Source organism: Nilaparvata lugens, chromosome 14, assembly GCF_014356525.2.
Source record: "Nilaparvata lugens isolate BPH chromosome 14, ASM1435652v1, whole genome shotgun sequence".
NCBI classification, from domain to species: Eukaryota; Metazoa; Arthropoda; class Insecta; order Hemiptera; family Delphacidae; genus Nilaparvata; species Nilaparvata lugens.
In genome coordinates this window covers 18,708,544-18,731,655 of record NC_052517.1, presented here as the reverse complement: position 1 = coordinate 18,731,655, position 23,112 = coordinate 18,708,544, and the positions used below count along the sequence as shown (strand labels likewise).

Sequence of the window (23,112 nt, the reverse complement as noted above, 5' to 3'; positions counted from 1 at the left end):
GAAGTGAGTGAGCGAGTGTATGATGTGTGTGGGACTGAGACAAAATTATGACTCAGCTGTTGAACTTTTGTAATCATTCAATCAGTGCCGGTTGTACAAGAGCCGGTTGAATTTTAATCATGATTAATTCCAGTAAAACCAATTCTGATGAGCTATCTTTTTGAAATGGTCTTCTCTGATTTGAATCAAATTTAACATGCTCTTGTGAGATAAATTTTTGCATTCCTCTGGGAATTAATCTCAGTACACCGTGATTAGATAGAACCTTTCTGTATGAACTATAAATAATATATTATAATTTCTTCTTTCGTAATAAATTTCATATGCTTCTGTACTCCAGAGCGGAGCTCGGTGTGAACATATAATCTCTTTACAGTATAATATCATAGAGAAACGATAGCATAAGTAGATATCCCATGGTATAGGGCATTTATGTTGCGACTTTTACTGTTATCTCAAGCCGATTACTGTCGATTATTGTCAATTTTTACTGTTTTGTTGGGGTTAGATTGTATGAACGGCACAATATGGGAGAATACCAGCGTCACACAGCTGCATGGGAAAGAAATACGTGAACTATCGGCTTGGGATAACAGTAAAAGTCGCGACATAAATGCCCTATATCATGGGATATCAACTTATGCTATTGTTTCTCTATGATATTACTATATACATATTACTTATGTACATAGTTAGGCTAATCTCTGAAGAAATTTCTATAAATTATGACTTTATTATTATTACATTGATTCCATCTTGCTGTACAAAGCCCCAACCCCTCCCACCGTGACATAGCTAACCCCCCTTCATAACTAGATCATAGCACAGAGGAAAGAAACACTATGTTTATTCCGTGATCATAGTTACGACTCTGGAGCTACATAAATAGCTCTACTACATGAAGTTGGCGTTTAATCTACTTATAGCAGAGCTACATCTGGCAGAGCTATATCTATATATATAAAAGCGAAATGGCACTCACTCACTCACTCACTCACTCACTCGCATAACTAAAAATCTACCGGACCAAAAACGTTCAAATTTGGTAGGTATGTTCAGTTAGCCCTTTAGAGGCGCACTAAGAAATCTTTTGGCAATATTTTAACTCTAAGGGTTGTTTTTAAGGGTTTAAAGTTCGTCTTTTAGCATGTATATTCTTCTCCCAATCTCTTAATTATAATTGAAATTTTCATATCATATGTTACTATAGAACTATAATCTAGATAGAGTACCTCTTCGAAACAGTTGTTAACTGGCAACTAAATTAATAATTTTGTCAGGTTGGCATTGAGTTGAGTTGACTTTGTTAGGTTGGCACCAAGTTGAAGATTTTAATGCATTTATCGCGAAAAAATTGATTAAGCACTGCTACTTCAATCCTGGGAATATTATATTACTAGCAGTCAGGCTCGCTTCGCTCGCCATATCCGTTTAGCCAGCCGTTTAGTCTGGACCCCCGACTGGATTGTCCTAATATATGATAAAAATGCCCAAATGATCTCATTCCTGGATGATCCAGTCGGGGGTCCAGGGCGCGGAGCCCCCTGGCTAGACGGATATGGCGAGCGAAGCGAGCCTGACGGCTAGTTACTTATATTACTACATCAGAGACAAGAAATATATGTGCTCCTTTATCTATGGCTATATGTTGCACGGATTGTATATAGCTCCGCTATATAGCTCTCCAGCTACATAGTGTAAACGTAGCTACATAATTTTTATATACATAATTGAATTTTTATATACACAATACATTTTTATTATACAACATTTTTCGTCATTGTTTGGAAGAAGAGCTACAACAAGAAGAGGAAGGAGAAGAAGGCGAAGAAGTGGAAGAAGAAGAAGAATAAGAAGAATAATAAGAAGAAGAAGACGACGAGACACCTCTCTAGGTTAATACCTAAGGAGTCCTCTATATCGAATATTTAGGACCTGTTTCTCTTATTGTCTGTCCTTCAAGGTATGCTACTTTCTCCCAAGATCATTCTTATTCCTCCTCCTCCTTCTCCTATTCCTCCACCACCTCCTCCACCTTCTCCTCCTCCTCCTACTCCTCCTCCTCCTCCTCCTCATCATCTCCCTCTTCCTCCTCATCTTCTCTCTCTCTCTCACACCTTCAACCTAACTATGTCTACCTTTCTCTCACTCTCCTTTTCTGTTCCCCCAATCATCATCCTAGACTTCTAAATAATAAGACTCTATGAAATCCCCTTCTACTTTAATTACCTCCAAGTCAGTCTCATATTACTATAGTGAGGTCCACGTTATAATGGCAGTGTTTGATTAGCAATGGTATTGCTATCCTTGTCTATCATTCAACAAAGCGGATACCGCTATCTCTCCTTCGCTTTGCTCTGTTACCAGATCGTCTTTCAACAATATTGAATTTATAATTGATTAACAAAATATTTCATCTTAATTATTATGAAAATCCATTATGAAATTATTGGATATTATAATTTCTTGCTTAATAAAATATAATTGATTATTTTAAACGAGAATGAACAGTTAATATTACATCAATCAGCTACCGTCTATAGAAGGCATTGACAAGACAGAGGATCGGCATCGTTGTTCTCCTATCTTTCTCCACTGTCATTATAACGTTGACTTCACTATAACAATATACTCCCATTCTAAATACTCGAGTTCTATCCTGTTTCTCTCTCTCTCTCACTCTCTCTCTCTTTTGTAGAGAATTAGTGGGGAGGATATTATTGAATATTGTTTCCGAAGAATGGACATTGATATGTCCAAAGCTCCGCCAATTTATGTACATGCATAACAATATGATTATTATCTATAGTTATTATATTACAAATTGCTTTTTCATATCATATACAGTTCAATAATTATTTTCTTAGTCTATATTATGTAAATTCATCTATAATCTTGCTGTATTGTAAGCTATTGTATATAAGTGTATAAGCCAGTATATATTGTAATCTACATAAATAAAGTACTCAATCAATCAATCCAACTCTCTCTCATTAGCTCTCTGTTCTCTCTCTCTATTTTGTTTTACCTAATCCTTATCCTTCACTTACAAATCTCTTCCATATATCCTCTCTCAGACACTGTTTCTCCCACTCATCCTCTCTCTATCAGTCTCTCTCTCACTCTTTCTATCTCTCACACACTCTCTCTCAGTCACTCTCTCTCACTCTCTCTCTTTCTCTCACACCTTCTCTATTACCATCTTTCTTTCCAACCTAGTCCTCCGCTTATACACATTTCTTCCATACATCCTTTCTCCTCTCTCTCTCACACACACACTCTCTCTCTCTCTCTCTACCTCTTCCTACCCATCCACCACTACCAAATTTCTTTTTCAGTAATATATCCCTTCTACTGAGATTTCCTATTTGTCTTCATGTAGACCTGTGATCAGATCTCTTTACTTCATTTATGTTGTAACTTTACATCGTCTCTGGTGCTTCCTCGGTTATAATTACAGTTTGGCTTACAAACTTTTCTCAAGTCATCTTCCTAATTATTAATCGACGGTTTTACTTCAGTTTATTTCATTGTCAAGGTGAGTAGATGAATATATCCTCTTTGAAATTAATATTGCTGTATAGTAATAAGCTCTAAAAATACTTTGAAAAACATTAACTTTTTATCATGATAGTCTGATAATTATAATTATAATTCAAATCAAATCGAAAATTCTTATTCACAATACAAACAGTTGAAGGTCCTGCCAAACCCAAAGGTTTTTCGGCGGGTGCCCAGTTACAGGAAAAATGAGTTACAAAAGATAAATAAACTTAGACAAATTAATATATAAAATTAAAATAAATAAATACATATAAATACACTTCAAGATTTTATGTAAAAAATGAAAGAAAACTGATACAAAATGCAAAAATATACATCAGATTTTGATACAGAATTAATAAAAAAAGGGAAAAATGAAAATTTATTAGAAAGGAATAAAATAATAAGGAAAAGGGAAAAATTGTTTTACACAAGTAATAGTACATTTTTATCGTTGAGGCAGGCGGCAGTGACAATAAAAGGAAAATTTTAAAAATTGAAAAATTCCAATAATGTAAGCATATGCTGTCACCTGTCAATTTTTTTAGCTTGACGTTTCTTAAATTATGTGTACGTTTTTAATATTATTAGTTTTATAAATTGATTGTGCTGTTATTATTGAGATACAACATTAAATCCTTCTAATTTTTTTTTTTGTTATTCAAATTTTCCTCACTTGACATAATATTATGACAGTTTTACAAATTGGAGTATCATAAAATGAAAATATCTTAATAAAACAATAAAAATCTTGTAGTACCCTTTATTTAAAAAAAAAAACTCTAAAATAGTTCAACAAACTATTTAGCCTAATTTTTTGTTGAACTATTTTGAAGTTTATAAAAAAAGGGTAACTACAAGATTTTTATATTGTTTTATTAATTTATTAAGAAGTAGCCCTTGTGTGTGAAGTGTTTTTATAAATATCTTTATCTATTTATCACATACGTCATGAGAATCTATTCACATCTCCATAATATAATAATAATAGTATAATAATAATAATAATAATAATAATAATAATAATGGATGAAGTGAAGAGATGAATTGGCACAAGATGGAGTGAAGAAGAAAAGCTGCTTTTTCTCAGAGAATGAAAAGCTGGTGGGCGAACAAGAAAACCGCCAAGTCTAATAAAAATCGATGATCATGATTCTACTCAGCGTCTTCCACTTCGGGAGCTCCACGACTAATAATAATAATAATAATAATGGCAATTATATGAACTGAACGAATGAATTTGGATATCCATAATTAAAATTTTGTGACTACTCCATGAAGCTAATTTTAGCTTATATTGGGGCATTGTACTTACTTTATTTTTGAAAGATTGAAATTTATTATTCAGGGGAATTTTTCAGAAAATAGAAATTTGTAGATGCGTGGGTAATAATTAAAAAATGTTATATTTATTAATTAATCTATCGAACTGTGGAGTATAATGATAATTATTATAGTAATTCGAGTGGAATTTTTGTGTTTTTATCCAGTTTTTCAACCGTCAAGGTCAAAAATTTCAGTTTTTGTTGTTTGGACTAAATTTTAGGAGAATGAAATCATAACCCTATTTCGGGCTTTTAAAATGTTATCTATAAATTTGGGAGAGATATAGTACAAGGAGTATCCTTAGTTTTTCTATCCCATTCTGTGCTTTCTTGTGGAATAAATGAATAAATAAATATCGTGTGACCTGGCTGGCTCAGGTCTGGTGTCAGAGTTTCCAGGTCGCAACTGATCAATTTCAGGGCCCCTGACAAACTTTTTATCAAAATTTGGGAGTGAAATGGTATGGGCTCAGCCTATTTTTTCCCCCTTGGTCATAAACATATTATGATTAAAGTGTTTTGTACAATAAATACAGTAAAATTAATAAATATTCATCTATTATCTCTTTGAAAAGTATCGTAACACTCAGATGGGAATTAATGAAAAATTCCATTTATTCAAATAATGCTTATTACTGAATAATAATTATTATTGAACGAAAATCAAAAATAAATTATTTCCATTATTATCATTTGGATTTCCATCCAAAATAAATGCTGTAAATCACCCCGGAGACTTCTGCTACTGCAAATATTGACAACAGGGTGAACAGCTGGATGCAAATTCGAAGTTTTTTTTGTATAGTAGCACTCATCGAATTTCCATCTAGCTGTTTACCCTGTTGTCAATATTTGCAGTAGCAGAAGTCTCCGGGGAGATTTACAGCATTTATTTTGGATTTTTGTTTCATTATAATTATCTTAATATTTTTTAACAGTAATTGTTAGTTCATCAATTTAATTCTGAATACAATAGATTATATATAATTCGTGGGAGCACGGGTTTCCTGCTGGTCTATAATATAATGAAGGAAAGAGCTGGCTTATAGTTGTAGGGGATAGAAAATTCACGAATGACGCATCATCACGACTCAACTACTCAACTCATTAACTTCACATTTTAAACATAGATTCTTAATTTACCGAGTATGGTTATTGACCTATTTTAAATTCTTCAAGATTTCAGTGGATCAAGTTTTCAGTTTGTCAAGTTTGTTAGATTGCCTGCTAGTCAGAAACAAAACACATTCTTGACATAACAGGTGGGAGATTGTTTTTTCTTTGTTTATAGTAGGGAGATGTGACTTTTATCTCATTATAAATTTTTTATACTGATTGTTAGTTCATTTATATATTCCTGAATAGAATAGATCATATAGATCCGTGACATTTTCATTCTAGTATTTTATTATAGACCAGCAGGAACCCGTGCTCCGCAAGGATCTGTTTGAAGCCCAAAAAGATTAAATTTGACTGAAAACTTGACCTTCTATAATATTGAAGAATAGGCCTATAGCTATCTAATAAACTCTTGCGAAGCACGGGTTTCCTGTTAGTCTGTAATAATATAATAAAGGAAAGAACTGGCTTATACACGTAGGGGATAGGAAATTCACGAATGACGCATCATCACGTCTCAACTACTCAACTCATTAACTCCACATTTTTGCATATAAATTCTTAATCAACTGAGGATGGTTATTGACCTATTTTAAATTCTTCAAGATTTCAGTGGATCAAGTATTCAGTTTCTCAAGTTTGTCATATTACCTACTAGTCGGAAACAAAACACATATGACATAACAGGTAGGGGATTGTTTTTTCTTTGTTTATAGTAGGGAGAAAGCTACAAGGTTTCAAGGCCTTCTCTCGAGTTAGACTACGTCTAAAAACTGGATTTCTGGTAACAGATCGTTTGAGACTATCATCGACTCAGCCCGAAATTGATTCATTATTATGTTATGTAAGCATTTATTACTACAAGAAGGAGAATATGGAGATATTATGATGATGATGATGATGATGATGATGATGAAGAAGGGGAAAGAGAACAAGGAGATGATAAGAAATAAGAAATAGAAGAAGTGGGAGGAGGTTGTGGTGGTGAATGAGGTGGAGGAAGAGGAGGATGAGAAGGAAAAAGAAAACAGAAGGAGGAGGAGAAGAAGAAGAAGAAGAAGAAGAGAAGAAGAAGAAGAAGAAGAAGAAGAAGAAGAAGAAGAAGGAAAAGAACGAGGAGATAGTAAGAAATAAGATATATTAGAAGTAGGAGGAGGGGAGGAGGAGGTGTCATTCACCATCTCATTGATGGTGGAGGTTGAGGAAGAGGTAGTAAAGGAGGAAAATAAGACGAAAGAAGGATAAGAAGAAGAAGAAGGGGAAAGAGAACAAGGAGATAATAAGAAATTAGAAATAGAAGAAGTATGATAAGGTGAATGAGGTGTTGGAGGAGGGTAGGAAGGAAGAGAAGGAGAAAGAGAAGAAAAAAGGTGGAGAAGAAGGAGAAGAAGAGAGAAGAAAGAAGAAAAAGAAGGAGGAGGTGGAGAATAAGATGGATAAGACGTAGAAGATGTGAGAAGAAAGAGAAGAGGAAGAAGAAGAAGGAGGAGACGGAGAAGGAGAAGAAGAGAGTAGAAAGAAGAAAAAAAAGGAGCAGGAGGAGATGATAAGTAGAAGAACAGGATGAAGAAGTAGAAGTTAACGAAAGAAGAAGAAGAAGAAGAAAACGGAAGAAGAAGAAAACAGAAGAAGAAGAAGAGGAAGAAAACGGATGAAAAAGAAAAAGAGGAGGAAGAAGAATGAGAAGGAGGAGAATAAGGCAGGAAACGGTGGAGAAGAAGAGAAGGAGGAAGAAGAGGTGTCGAAGAAGAGGAGTCGAAGAAGAAGAAGAAGAAGAAGAAGAAGAAGAAGAAGAAGAAGAAGAAGAAGAAGAAAAAGAACTATTAACAGGAGGAAGAAGAAGATGTCAATTTTTTTGTTAGAAACAGAGTTGGAGAAATGAAATGGGACCACGAATGAAACCCTCACATTTGTTGGAAAATAATAATAAGTATTGATGTTTTCGGTTCTAGAGGAACATATTCCTTTTTTTCGTCATGATTTTTCAGGGAATTCTGGTGAATTGAAGTCTATCTCACCCAGGGTCAGCAGAGTTTTTGAAATAGAGGTTTTGTAGGGTCTTGTATCTCACCAAATTCTGAAAAGAGCTTCTGGCTGCTAAAAAACGTATCTGGCCATTTTACGAAAATGTCCATTTTTATAATCTACAAATTCTACCTGCCCATTTATTGTTTCCAATGTCAAACCCAAAACCTCAATCCAATACGTTTTTATAGTGCGTTTACGAGGAAGAAGTGAAAGGAGAAGAAGAAGATGATGATGATGAAGAAGAAGAAGTAGGAGAAGAACAAGGAGGTGAAGGAAGAAGAGGAGGAGAAGAAGAAGAAGAAGAATAAAAAGGAGGAGAAGAAGAAGAAGTAAAAGAAGAAGGAGAAGAAGAAGAAGAAGAAGTAGAAGTACAACAAGAAGAAAAAAAAGGAAAAGAAGCAGTGGAAGACGGAATAAGCAAGATAAGGAGGAGAAGAAGAAGATGGAGGAAGAATAAGAAAAAGAAGAAGAGGAATGAGAAAAAAGGAGGAGAAGGATAAGAAGAAAAAGAATGAAAGAGAGAGAAGATATGATTACATATGAGAAATGTTATCATTCAAAACAACAAGACATAGAAATAAATCAATTCAATAATATTAAATTCGAAAACATTTACTAAATGCACTTAAAATATAATTTAGGGGTGACTGTAGTATAATTTAGTAACTTCTCCGAAGTCCGTCTCTCATTCGTGCTCTTTTCAGTAGGTCAATGTCGTCTCCTGTTGCCAGTATGTCAACGATGTTAACTCAAGCACGAAATGGAGTACTAAGTACATCAGTAAATTATAATAATTTTCGTATTCCAATGAAAATAGATAAGACCCTATTATTATTATGAATGACATTTATCTCTGTACTTGGTACCTCCTACAATTCGCCTATAACAATAATTAATTTCTCTCTCATTTTATAATCTTTTTTATCTGGTTCTCTCTCTTTCCTCTTCCTCACTCCCTTTTTCTTTCGTTCTCTCTCTCCCTCACTCCCTCTCTCCAATTGTATTGGAGGGTTAAGTGTAAGAGAGGGCCGGCTGCGCCCTAACTTCGCCCTCCTAGGTTTTTAATAAAGGCAGCTAATCAATCAATCAATCAATCTCTCACTCACTCTCTCTCCCTCTCCCTGTCTCACCCTCTCCACTCTCTCTCAGTCTCTCTCTCTCTCTCTCTCTCTCTCTCTCTCTCCTCTCTCTCTCTCTCTCTCTCTCTCTCTCTCTCCCGTTCGGGTGTTGATGGGAAGGATATTATTTTATATCCTTCTTAGAGAATTGACAATAATTTGTTGAAACACCGCCGATTTATGAAGTTACATTACAATTTTATATTATTGTTATTCTAATTGCATTTAATCTTTATTTTCATTGATTATCAATACTTTGTAAAATTCGTTGAATAATTAGCATTACCGTCATTTAATGTAAATTAGAGTATAAGCCAGTAAATATTGTAACATAAATAAATAAAGAAATCTAATCTAATCTCTCTCTCTGTCTCACACTCTCTTTGGTAGAGAGTGTGAAGGGTGAAATATTAGAGTGGGAAGGATATTATATTGAAGATTGTTTCTGAAGAATGGACATTGATATGTCCAAAGCTCCGCCAATTTATGTAGATGCATTACAATATAATTATCTATAGTTATTATATTACAAATTACTTCTTCATATCATATGCAGTTCAATAATTATTTTCTTAGTCTATATCATGTAAATTCATCTATAATGTTGCTGTATTGTAAGCTATTGTATATAAGTGTATAAGCCAGTATATATTGTAATCTACATAAATAAAGTACTCAATCAATCAATCTCAGAACCTCCTGTCGAGTGAATGTCTTCTTTGGGTGCATGTGTCATTGCTCCTTATAATACTACCTGAATTTCAATAAATAAATAAATTTCAATAAATTGAATTTATTGAACGAGCGTCAGCGAGTTCTCACTTTTGACTCACTCAAGGCCAAAGTCGTTGCCGGCTGTTTTTATGTTCTACAATATCTTCAGAAAGAATTGATCTAACAGCTTCAAATTTTGTACACGTATTCTACGAAACCTTTTACAAGGTAAATTTCGTTGGACAACAAACTTGCATCACTCCTTCGCCCTTTTTCAGGATAATTATAAAAATAACATCGAAGTGCATGAGAAAAAAATATGTAATATTAACACTTTGCACAGAGATGTTGTGGAATTTATGGAATATTAGCATAGAGAAACAATAGCATAAGTAGATGATCCATGGTATAGGGCGTTTATGTCGCAACTTTCACTGTTATCTCAAGCCGATAGTTCACGTAGTTCTTTCCCATGCAGCTGTGTGACGCTGGTAGTCTCTCAAATTGTGCCGTTCATACACTATCACCCCAACAAAACAGTAAAAATGTACAATAATCGACAGTAATGGGCTTGAGATAACAGTAAAAGTTGCGACATAAATTTCCTATACCATGGGATATCTACTTACGCTATTGTTTCTCTATGATATTAGTCTACCACTGATGATGATGCCAAGTGCATCGAAACTAGTTTGGACTCAAATAAAAACTTTGTGGAATTGACAACATCTTTTTATTTCACCTTGAAAAATATGTTGTGATTTATCATTTTGTCAGCTGAAGAATTCATTGTATACAAATTACGACAGTCCATCAATTCGTTCATCAGTTGAGACTATTTGGGAGCAATCACACGCGCTGACACATGATTTCAGCTGGTTAATTGACCGAGCGAAGTGAGGTCTAAGATTCAAGTCGACGGTTTGGCATTTCTCTTAATGTTTAAATGTTCATATGTTTATATGTTGCGCATTCACGGCGAAACGCGGTAATAGATATTCATGAAATTTGACAGGTATGTTCCTTTTTTAATTGCGTGTCGACGTATATACAAGGTTTTTTGGAAATTTTGCATTTCAAGGATAATATAAAAGGAAAAAGGAAGGAGCCTCCTTCATACGCCAATATTAGAGTAAAAATCTGGTGTGGTGCACCCACACAACTTTCCTTGCCGTTATGAAAATTGATCACCTGACGCTAGTGTTCCCGCGCATCTCAAGTCTACTATTCAAATATTTGAGCCAGCTGGTGACAGGGCAATAACGCTGGAGACACACATGAGGTCTGCTATCTCTTCATAGTGAATAATTTAATAGAATCAACATTAATTTGCAATTGAATAATCATATTTTCTCGAATTTAAAGCTTATTTTCAATTTTAGGTGAAAATGTTACTGAACATTAATTGTAGAGATTTTCATGCTCAATCTACTCCACTTGATTTTCTTTGTTTCAATTGTATCTGAAGCCTGATAATTGGGAATCTATCTGCATTGATGGGGCGGAGCTCCTGAAATTTTTACAGATATGGGACTTGTGGCAGTTGATAGAGCTTATCGATTACTTTTTTAGTATGAATTGATCAAAATCGTTGGAGCCGTTTCCGAGAAAATCACGAAAAACCCTGTTTTTGACAACATTTTCGCCATTTTAGCCGCCATCTTGAATTGCATTTGATCGAAATTGTTCGTGTCGGATCCTTATAGTGAAAGGACCTTAAGTTCCAAATTTCAAGTCATTCCGTTAATTGGGAGATGAGATATCGTGTACACAGACGCACATACACTCATACACACATACACACACACACACACACACACACACACACACACCACACACACACACACACACACACACACACACACACATACAGACCAATACCCAAAAACCAGTTTTTTGGACTCAGGGGACCTTGAAACGTATAGAAATTTAGAAATTGGGGTACCATAATTTTTTTCGGAAAGCAATACTTTCCTTACCTATGGTAATAGGGCAAGGAAAGTAAAAATGTTGTGATTTATTATTATTAGTCAGCTGAAGAATTCATTGCATACAAATTACGACAGTTTTCTCCATCAATTCGTTCATCAGCTGAGACTATTTGGGAGCAATCACACGCGCTGACACATGATTTCAGCTGTTTAATTGACCGAGCGAAGTGAGGTCTAAGATTCAAGTCGACGGTTTGGCATTTCTCTTAATAGTTAAATTTTTGGATGTTTGAATGTTTATATTATGTTATAATTATGTTATACATATTATATTATGTTGCGATTAGAATAGAATTTCATGAAATTTGACAGGTATGTTCCTTTTTTAATCGCGCGTCGACGTATATACAAAGTTTTTTGGAAATTTTGCATTTCAAGGATAATATAAAAGGAAAAAGGAGCCTCCTTCATACGCCAATATTAGAGTAAAAATCAGACTATAGAATTATTCATCATAAATCAGCTGACAAGTGATTACACAGATGTGTGTAATATTGCTGTAAGGTCTATAGTTTGAATCAGGTTCTTGTGGATGAGAATACTGCGTGAGCTCATGTAATATGCAAAATAATTTACAACTTTGAGGCCCGGTTTCACAAAAGTCAGTTAAATTTTAATCGTGATTAATTCCACAAGAACCAATCAGAGAGTCTTATCAAAAAGTCCATCGTTGATTGGTTCTCTTGAAATTAATCACGGTTTAAATTCAACTGGCTTTGTGTGTGTGTGTGTGTGTGTGTGTGTGTGTGTGTGTGTGTGTGTGTGTGTACACGATATCTCATCTCCCAATATCAACGGAATGACTTGAAATTTGGAACTTAAGGTCCTTACAATATAAGGATCCGACAAGAACATTTTCGATCAAATGCAATTCAAGATGGCGGCTAAAATGGCGAAAATGTTGTCAAAAACCGGTTTTCTCGCGATTTTCTCGAAAATGGCTCCAACGATTTTGATAAAATTGATACCTAGAATAGTAATTGGTAAGCTCTACAACTCAAGTCCCATATCTGTAAAAATTCCAGGAGCTCCGCCCCATCTATGTAGAGTTTGATTTTAGATTCCCAATTACCAGGCTTCAGATACAATTTAAACAAAAAATTCCAAGTAGAAAGGATTGAACATGAAAATCTCTACAATTAATGTTCAGTAACATTTTCACCTAAAATTGGAAATAAGCTTGAAATTCGAGAAAATGTGATTATTAAATTGCAAACTGTTGGCAACTGTTGATTCTATTAAGTGATTCACTATGAAGAGATAGCAGACCTCGTGTGTCTCCAGCGTTATTGTCCTGTCTCCAGCTGGCTCAAATCTTTGAATAGTAGACTTGAGATGCGCGTGTACACTAGCGTCAGGTGATCAATTTTCATAACGGCAAGGAAAGTTGAGTGAGTACGCCACACCAGATTTTTTAGAGTAATTCTCCATTTCAAATATGACCCCCAATGAAACCTACTTTCAAATTATCCTTGTAGAATAAATATTTTGCTGTTTCCATAATTCTCACCAACTCTGTACAATTAAAAGTTGCGGGTTTCAAAGATTACAATACAACAGTTCTCGAGCGAGTTCTCCAACCCAGGGGGTCACTATAGTGAGGTCCACTTTATAATGACAGTTTTGAATAAGCAATGGTATTGCTATCCTTGTCTATCATTCAACAAACCGGATAGCGCTATCTCTTTCTCGCCTTGCTCTGTTGCCAGATCGGCTTTCAACAATGTAGAATCAATAACTAATTAACAAAATATTTTATCTTGATTATGAAAATTCATTATGAAATTATTGGAAAATATAATTTCTTGCTTAAAAGAATATAATTGATTATTCTAAACGAGAATGAACAGTTGATATTACATCAATAAACCTGTACCTATATTTGGTAGAGAGTTAGTGGGGAGGATATTTTTAATATTCTTTCCGAAGAATGGACATTGATATGTCCAAAGCTCCGCCAATTTATGTACATGCATAACAATATAATTATTATCTATAGTTATTATATTACAAATTGCTTTTTCATATCATATACAGTTCAATCATTATTTTCTTAGTCTATATAATGTAAACTCATCTATAATTTTGCTGTATTGTAAGCTATTGTATATAAGTGTATAAGCCAGTATATATTGTAATCTACATAAATAAAGTACTCAATCAATCAATCATCTACCGTCTTATAGAAGGCATTGACAAGACAGAGGATCGGCAACGTTGATATCCTATCTTTCTCCACTGCCATTATAACGTGGACCTCACTAGCTAGAAATAATCACGAAATGATATCCTTATTTGAAACATTGGAGATAATAATCTATACTATGATAAAGTAAAGAACTGGTTTATACTTGTAGGGGATAGGAAATTCACGAATGACGCATCATCACGTCTCAACTACTCAACTCATTAACTTGAAATTTTGTATATAGATTCTTAATTCACCGAGGATGGTTATAGGCCCCTTTTAAATTCTCCAAGATTTCATTACGTCAGGTTTTCAGTTTGACAAGTTTTAAAACGGACCCTTGCGGAGCACGGGTTTCCTACTAGTTTTTAAATAAAGATTGGACTATTCTACCAACTGTAACTATAAATATCGGGGCCGAGCTTCGCTCAGGAGTACAAAAGCATAAAAAAATTATTAGGAATGAAGAAATTATAATAACATTCATACAGAAATGTTCTATCTAATCACAGTAAACTGAGATCAATTCCCAGATGAATGCAAAAATTCCCTTCACACAGACCCAATTGCACAAAAGCCGCTTAAATTTTAATCCTGATTATCTTCACGTGAACCAAATCAGAGAAGACCATTTCAAAAAGATGGATCTACTGGAATTGATCAGGATTGAAAATAACCCGGTTTTCTTGCAACCGGCACTAAGTAATCAGGTATGATTACAAAAGTTCAACAGCTGAGTAATAATTTTGACACAGTCCCACACACATGAACTCGCTCACTCACTTCCATCACCAACAGACGACGAAATAATTATTATCAGCTGTTTTTCCAAGGATGAATAATAATTATCCTTTCAATGTCCTTCAGGGAGTTTTTCCAGGGATGAGACCTAGTGCAATCGAATCTTCATATTATAAACCTACTATGTTCTGAATTTCGTGAGAATCGTTAGAGCCGTTTTCGAGATCCGGTGAAATACAAACATACAACATATAAACATCTAAACAGAAGTTGCTCGTTTAATAGTATAGGATATAATTATCATTTATACATTTATTTTTTATGAATATTATATTTTTTATATATGATGTGATTATTTCCTATTTAAATGATAATAATGTGAAAAATCTCTTTCATGTTTGGCATTGAAGCATCTAAATTTAAAAATCTACTTTGTGAAAATACTTGAGGACTGAAAATGTTGTGAAGTGAACAACTACAAGACTCAACCTATTTGGGACTATGTGTAACCTTATCTTAATTTGGGAGAGGAATAGCAAAAGGTTACCTTATTTTTCCTCTACCTATCATTTTATCTAGGAGTCTAACATCTAAACATCTAAACATCTAAATATATGAACATCTAAACATCTAAACATCCAAACATCTAAACATCTAAACATCTAAACATCTAAACATCTAAACATCTAAACATCTAAACATCCAGACATCTAAACATCTAAACATCTAAACATGTAAACAGAAGTTGCTCGTTTAATAGTAGAGGATTACTATGACCCCATGAATACAGCAGGTGGAGCCAAAACATCTGCAAAAAGCAGTTGGAGCAAAAACATCTGCAAAAAGCAGGTGGAGCAAAAATACCTGAAAATAACAGGTCAGGCAAAAACACCTGCAAAAGAAATATTTCCCTGTGTGCCGTGAAATTAGCTTTTAATCAGAGGTCAGACAGTATTGGATAAGTTATATGAGCGGTGATGTTATTCATAAGAGATACTGACATTTTTAAATGATCTACATGAATTTAGTGTTGTATATACAACATATATATGTACATACATAGTGCACATATGCACATATGCACACTATATAGTATATGTAGTATGTAGTATAGTATGCATAAATGAATAGTGTTGTATATATGTATATATTTATGCATATGCCATCTCCACATATATATTTAGCTTTTATATATGTATATCAATGGACATTCAACTATACAGTCACAGATGTCAGTCAGTATGGGTTAAGTTAATAGCGGTAGTGTTGTTCATACGAACAACTGACAATTTCAAGTGATCTATAGTGAGGCCACGTTATAATGGCAGTGTTTGATTAACATTGTTGTTGCTATCCTTGTCTATCGTTCAACAAAGCAGATAGCGCTATCTCTTTCTCGCTTTGCTCTGTTGCCAGATCGTCTTTTAACAATGTAGAATTGATAATTAATTGACAAAATTTTTCATCTTAATTATGAAAATTCATTATGAAATTATTGAAAAATATCATTTCTTGCTTAGTAAAATATGATTGATTATTTTAAACTGGATTGAACAGTTGATATAAGATCAATAAACCTGTATCATCTACAGTATGAGCATAGACAGCAGACACTTCTAATACAAGGCCCCGGTCTACGATATTGCAACGTCGCAGTGTAGGCCTAGAATCTAATACATGATTGGTGAAAAATATTTTTGAAAATACCAGCTTATATATTAGAGGTGGCTATGGTATAAGACATGAAATTCAATCATTGGACATTTTGCAATAATTCTACTAGTAGTTCTGTGAACAATAGACCTCACGCAGTATACTCTCTCTCATCCACAAGTACCTGAAACTATAGACCTTATGGAAATACAGCAATAGACTGGCTTCTCCACACATCTGTGTAATCACTTGTCAGCTGATTTATGATGAATAATTCTATAGTCTGATTTTTACGGTAATATTGGCGTATGAAGGAGGCTCCTTTTTTCTTTTATATTATCCTTGAAATGCAAAATTTCCAAAAAACCTTGTATATACGTCGACGCGCAATTTAAAAAGGAACATACCTGTCAAATTTCATGAAAATCTATTACCGCGTTTCGCCGTAAATGCGCAACATATAAACATTTAAACATTCAAACATTAAGAGAAATGCAAAACCGTCGACTTGAATCTTAGACCTCACTTCGCTCGGTCAATTAAAGTCCAAATATATCATGTTTCTGAAATAATATTCAAGTAGTAAAAGGCTTCTAGTTTAACTCATTTGGAAAAATACTCGTTAGTACATAGCTTTCTACAGATGACCTCTATTAAATTCCTATGACCCTTATCTTGCAACATTCATTAACTTTAAGATAGATTATTATTTAATAGGCAGACATCCAAACCACGTAACCATCTATTTAACAGCTGTATAAATTAATCATTGACAGTTTCATGTCTACCTGGCAGCATTATTTAGGTGGTGTTATACATTGGAAGTACTGACAAAATAAAGTGAATATCACTATATAGTGAGGTCCATGTTATAATGACAGTATTTGATCAACTTTGGTTTTGCTATCCTTGTCTATCATTCAACAAAGCCGGTGGTACTATCCTTTTCTAGGTCCACAACGATACCAATTATGTTTTTGACAGTGTAGAAATATAATTAATTAATGAAGAGAATCGGCATCGCTATTCTCCTATCTTTATCCACTGTCATTATAACGTGGACCTCACTATAGAAGGGTGAACATGATCTCAGTCAGTATTGGTTAAATGGGAAATATTGATGTTTCTAATGGGGAATATGCTGTCAATTTGAAGTGAAACTCACTGTGGGAGAAAGTACTCTCACTGATAATATCATTAATTTCAAATACGGTTGGGTTTCAAAGTTCAAAGATAAGCCTTAGTATACCAATGAATAAATGTCCTGAATATTTTCAATGCCTTTTATGTCTGCCTGAGATAGTGTTGAATACATAACAAGAAAGTCTGACCTATAAAGACTTTGAAGTGAATATAATTTTCTGCTGTTCTTCTTCTTCTTCTTCTTCTTCTTCTTCTTCTTCTTCTTCTTCTTCTTCTTCTCTTACTTCCCAAAACTCCTTCTCCTCCACTGACTCTCCTTCACCACTCCTCACTATTTTTCTTCTCTTCTTCTTCTTCTTCTTCTTCTCCTCCTCCTCCGACTCCTTCTCCTTCTTCACCCAAGTACTGTCCTCCTCTATCCACTCTTACTCCTCCTCCTCAACATTTTTCTTCTCATTTTTACTTTCCAAAAAAATTAAGGTACCCTAATTTCAAGTTTTCTATACGTTTCAAGGTCCCCTGAGTCCAAAAACATGATTTTTGGGTGTGTGTGTGTGTGTGTGTGTGTGTGTGTGTGTGTGTGTGTGTGTGTGTGTGTGTGTGTGTGTGTGTGTGTGTGTGTGTGTGTGTGTGTGTGTGTGTGTGTGTGTGTGTGTGTGTGTGCGTGTTTATGTGTGTTGGTCTGTGTGTATGTGTGTATGTCTGTAAACATGATAACTCCATTCCTAATCGACCGATTGACTTGAAATTTTAAACGTCTGACAATAAGAAATTCAATGAAATTGAAATCAAAATGGCGGATAATTATTAAAAAACCATGTTTTTGACGGTTTTCTCGAAAACGGCTCTAACGATTTTCTTCAAATTAATACCATGGATAGCTATTTATAAGCCCTATCAACTGACATGAGTCTCATTTCTGGGAAAATTACAGGAGCTTCGTAATATTCTTGAGAAAAATGGCGGAAAATTACTAAAAAACCATGTTTTTCACGATCTTCTCAAAAATGACTTGACCGATTTTTTTCAAATTCATACTCTGTATAGTTATTTATCAGTTCTATCAACTGGCATGAGTCTCCTTTCTGGGAAACTGATGGGGGGTCCACCCCATCCTTGAGAAATCGACTTTGTAACCTCCTTCTCGTGCATGAGGAAGAGCAAGAGGAGGTAGAGCAATTCATAAAAATATTTCATCTGTAGAACAGCTGTTTTGACTACTTTAAAAAAAATTTCACAATTTACACAAAGGAAAAAGTACTCTGAAAACAATTATATTTACACATATACAGAAGTCTGATCGTAGTTTCAAATAATTATGTTGCCGCCAATCGTCATTATGTTATTCCACTGAATTATTCTCGTTTAAGAATGGGGCTTACAGTTCAATGAGCAAGGAAGTTGTGTGAGTGTACCACACCAGATTTTTTATCTATCACTTCTCCTCCTCATCATAATTCCTCTCAGTCCTTCTTTTTCTACTCCCATACTTTCTCCTCATTCTTCTTCTCTGCTCAAACTCCTCCTGCTCCTCCTGTTCTTCTTCCTTCTTCTTCTACTTCTTCATCTTTCTCTTCTTTTTCACTTCTCCTTCTTTCAATCCGTCCTCTTCTCCTCTTCTTATTCCTTCTCCTCCTAATTCTTCTTCTCTTCTCAAACTCCCCTTTGAGGAGGAGCTGTCTTCTCCTTCTTTCTCTTCCTCCTTCTCTTTCTCATCTTATTTCTTCCTCCAATTTCTTTCTTCCTTGTTCAACTTCTCGTTACTAATCTTCCCATCTTCCCTCCTTCTCCTACTCCGTTTCCTCTCTTACTCCTCTTATTCTATCACTTCTTTCTTCTTCTTCCTATTTTTCTCTTTCTCCTCATCTTCTTCCTTTTTTTCTTTCTCCTCTTGTTCTTGTATCCATTCTTCCCCTACTTGTCTCTCTGAATCTTCTCGAACCTTTCAGTTTTTCTCTTCTTCTTCTTCTTCCTATTTTTCTCTTCCTCCTCTTTTTCTTGCTCCATGTATCCTCTTTTTCTTGTTCTTGTATCAATTCTCCCCCTAGCTGTCTCTCTGAATCCTCTTGAACCTTTCTGTTTTTTCTTCTTCTTCCTATTTTTCTCTTCCTCCTCTTCTTCTTCTTCTCCCTCTTTTTTCTTTCTCCTGTTGTTTTTGTATCAATTCTTCCCCTACCTGTCTCTCTGAATCTTCTTGAACCTTTCTGTTTTACTCTTCTCCTACTTCTTCTTCGTCTTATTTCTTAAAAGAAGAATTAATTCTCAAAGTGCCAGTTAAGGATACAGAAATTACGTAACAATTAAACAATCTCTTTAGAAATCAATCCTTCCCCAATCAATCATGTGTGTGTTTGAGTTCATAAAATTGAAATAAGCTTACTTTCTCTTCTACAGTCTCAGTCAGTTGGGTGTTAATGGGGAAATTATTCTCTGATATGTTGTTCCAAGAAAGAACGGTTATCTGTTGAGAGTGACCGATTTGTGTAGTTACATCACAATATTCCAATATTATCCCAATTCAATGCTCTTTTCATAGTGCAAAAATTAACCAATAACTCTCCACTTCATACTTTGTCAAACTCATTGAATTGAATAGTTGGCAATGTTCCTGGTGGTTTTGTATTTGCGTTCATATCGAAGTATAAAGGATGATCAGGGACTCTCAAATGTTACAGGAGGATTTGTGCAGGTTGAATGATTGATTGAGTACTTTATTTATGTAGATTACAATATATACTGGCTTATACACTTATATACAATAGCTTACAATACAGCAACATTATAGATGAATTTACATGATATAGACTAAGAAAATAATTATTGAACTGTATATGATATGAAAAAGCAATTTGTAAAATAATAACTATAGATAATAAATTATATTGTAATGCATGTACATAAATTGGCGGAGCTTTGGACATATCAATGTCCATTCTTCGGAAACAATATTAAAATTATCCTCCCCACTAACTCTCTACCAAAAATATGATTGGAGTGAAAGAAACAATCTGACATTAAATGTGAAGAAATGTAAATTTATTGTCTTCACTAGACAGCAACAGATTTTTGCTGACTACAAATTATTAGATGAACATCTTGAAAGAGTTTATGTGTAGCCCTATACAGAAAATAGATAGAGATTTTACTTTTTTAATGAGAAGGGGAAACCGATTTGTGGTTGCACAGTTAGTAGGATCATAGAGAAACAATAGATATCTCATGGTATAGGAAGTTTATGTCGCAACTTTTACTGTTATCTCAAGCCGATAGTCCACGTATTTCTTTCCCGTGAAGCTGTGTGACACTGGTAGTCTCTCATACTGTGCCGTTCATACACTCTCACCCCAACAAAACAGTGAAATTCGACAATAATTGACGGTAATCGGCTTGAGATAACAGTAAAAGTTGCGACATAAACGCCCTATACCATGGCATATCTATTTACGCTACTGTTTCTCTATGGTAGCAAGGACAGAGTGAGTGTAGAGAGGAATAGAGGAGTAAGCAGGCTGGATGCTGACACTAAAGTAGGCAGACGCTGTTAGGTAGTGCCAGTCATTATTCAACCAAACAGCATCCATCATCTCTGTCTTCGAGTATAAAGTAATATCTCTCGGACTACAGAAGGGTACTAGTAATCTATATATATATATATAGATATAAAAGCGAAATGGCACTCACTCACTGACTGACTCACTCACTCGCAGAGCTAAAAATCAACCGGACCAAAAACGTTCAAATTTTGTAGGTATGTTTAGTTGGCCCTTTAGAGGCGCACTAAGAAATCTTTTGGCGATATTCTAACTCTAAGAGTGGTTTTTAAGGGTTTAAAGTTCTTTTAGCATGTATATTCTTCTTATTCCAATATCTTTAAATTATAATTGAAATGTCCATACCATATGTTAATATAGAACTATAATCTAGAGAGAGAGTACCTCTTCGAAACAGTTGTTCTGGTAACTAAATTAAAAAATTTTGTCAGGTTGGCATTAAGTTGAGTTGACTTTGTTAGATTGGCACCAAGTTGAAGATTGAAATGCATTTATCCAGGACCTCCTAAATACCAATTTATCCAGTTAGCCACAATTAGCGTTTTCTCAGCTTTTCTGCGTTTCCTCACACTTTTTCAAAAATTGATGGAAATATATAAAAAAAAATTCAGTACACAGGTTTAGCTGAGGTGGAAGAATTTTTGTTCGCCAAAGATACGCACAAAGACCTTAAAGATGCATAGACTCACATACAGCGCTAGTGTCGTACTTGGAATTGAAATCCGCCATTGAGGGGGCAACCCATAAGATTATTACATACCAATGCCACCAATGCCTTTGTGATCTATTGTATTACAAATATATATAGATATAATACTCGTGCTAAAATACCCCAATGGCGGCCTTCAATTTCAAGTAAGGAGCTATCATTGGGAAGGCATAGGCATTGTGGGTCTATATCTCTTTAAGGTCTTTGGATACGCCGATATAGTAACAGGTGTTTTTCGTGACCAAATTGACATAATACGTTCAAATTCGGTACAGAGGTTCCGCTGAGGTCTACATGCAGGCGAGCCCGCTGATATCATTTTTGGACGATCCAGTCGGTGGTCCAGGGGGCGGAGCCCCCTGGCTAGACGGATATGGCGAGCGAAGCGAGCCTGACGGCTAGTTCTATATAAGATTAAATTAATACTAGTTTCAAAAATCTGCCCATAGGTCCACCACCATCCTACGACATCATGGAAGGAATCCCGGAATGGTACAGAGGCCGGTGTGTGCTGGTGACGGGAGGCACAGGATTCATGGGCAAAGTGCTGCTTGAGAAGCTGCTGAGGTGTTGCCCCGATGTGGAGAGGGTCTATGTGCTATGCAGGGCTAAGAGGGGCCAGGCCTCACAGGCCCGTATCAATCACATTGTCAAAGTACCTGTGAGTTGGTTATCTAAGTCATTTTCATCCATATCTATATTTTATTAAACTTTATTCAATCTCATTAATAAAATCAATATGAAAACTTGTAGTACCCTTTATTAAAAACTTTGAAATATTTTCATGACTAGTTTCGACCATTGGCCAATTTCAAGTTAAAATAACAGTTATTTTAAAATGACATTAAAATAAAAAATCTGGTGTGGCGCACTCACACAACTTTCCTTGCCGTTATGAAAATTGTTCACCTGACGCTAGTGTTCCCGCACATCTCAAGTCTACTATTCAGTGATTTGAGCCAGCTGGTGACAGGGCAATAACGCTGGAGACACACATGAGGTCTGCTATCTCTTCATAGTGAATGATTTAATAGAATCAACAATAATTTGCAATTGAATAATCACATTTTCTCGAATTTAAAGCTTATTTTCAATTTTTGGAGAAAATGTTACTGAACATTAATTGTAGAGATTTTCATGCTCAATCTACTCTACTTGATCTTTTTCGTTTCAATTGTATCTGAAGCCTAATAATTGGGAATCTATCTGCAGGGCGGAGCTCCTGAAATTTTTACAGATAGTAAAAATTTAGTTCCAAATTTCAAGTCATTCCGTTAATTGGGAGATGA

The 23,112-nt window shown here is 34.8% G+C and overlaps 1 protein-coding gene across 1 annotated transcript in view; it reads left to right on the top strand.

Moving 5' to 3' along the window:
- The first annotated feature begins 3,390 nt into the window (after nucleotides 1-3,390).
- The window catches only part of LOC111058248 (putative fatty acyl-CoA reductase CG5065), a 61,447-nt gene continuing 41,725 nt past the window's right edge, over nucleotides 3,391-23,112 (top strand). Inside the window, exons 1-2 of the mRNA XM_039440997.1 lie at nucleotides 3,391-3,538; nucleotides 22,273-22,484. Of these exons, the coding sequence (XP_039296931.1) occupies nucleotides 22,296-22,484 (189 nt within the window). The 5' untranslated portion in view covers nucleotides 3,391-3,538; nucleotides 22,273-22,295. The remainder of the gene's footprint in view (nucleotides 3,539-22,272; nucleotides 22,485-23,112) is intronic.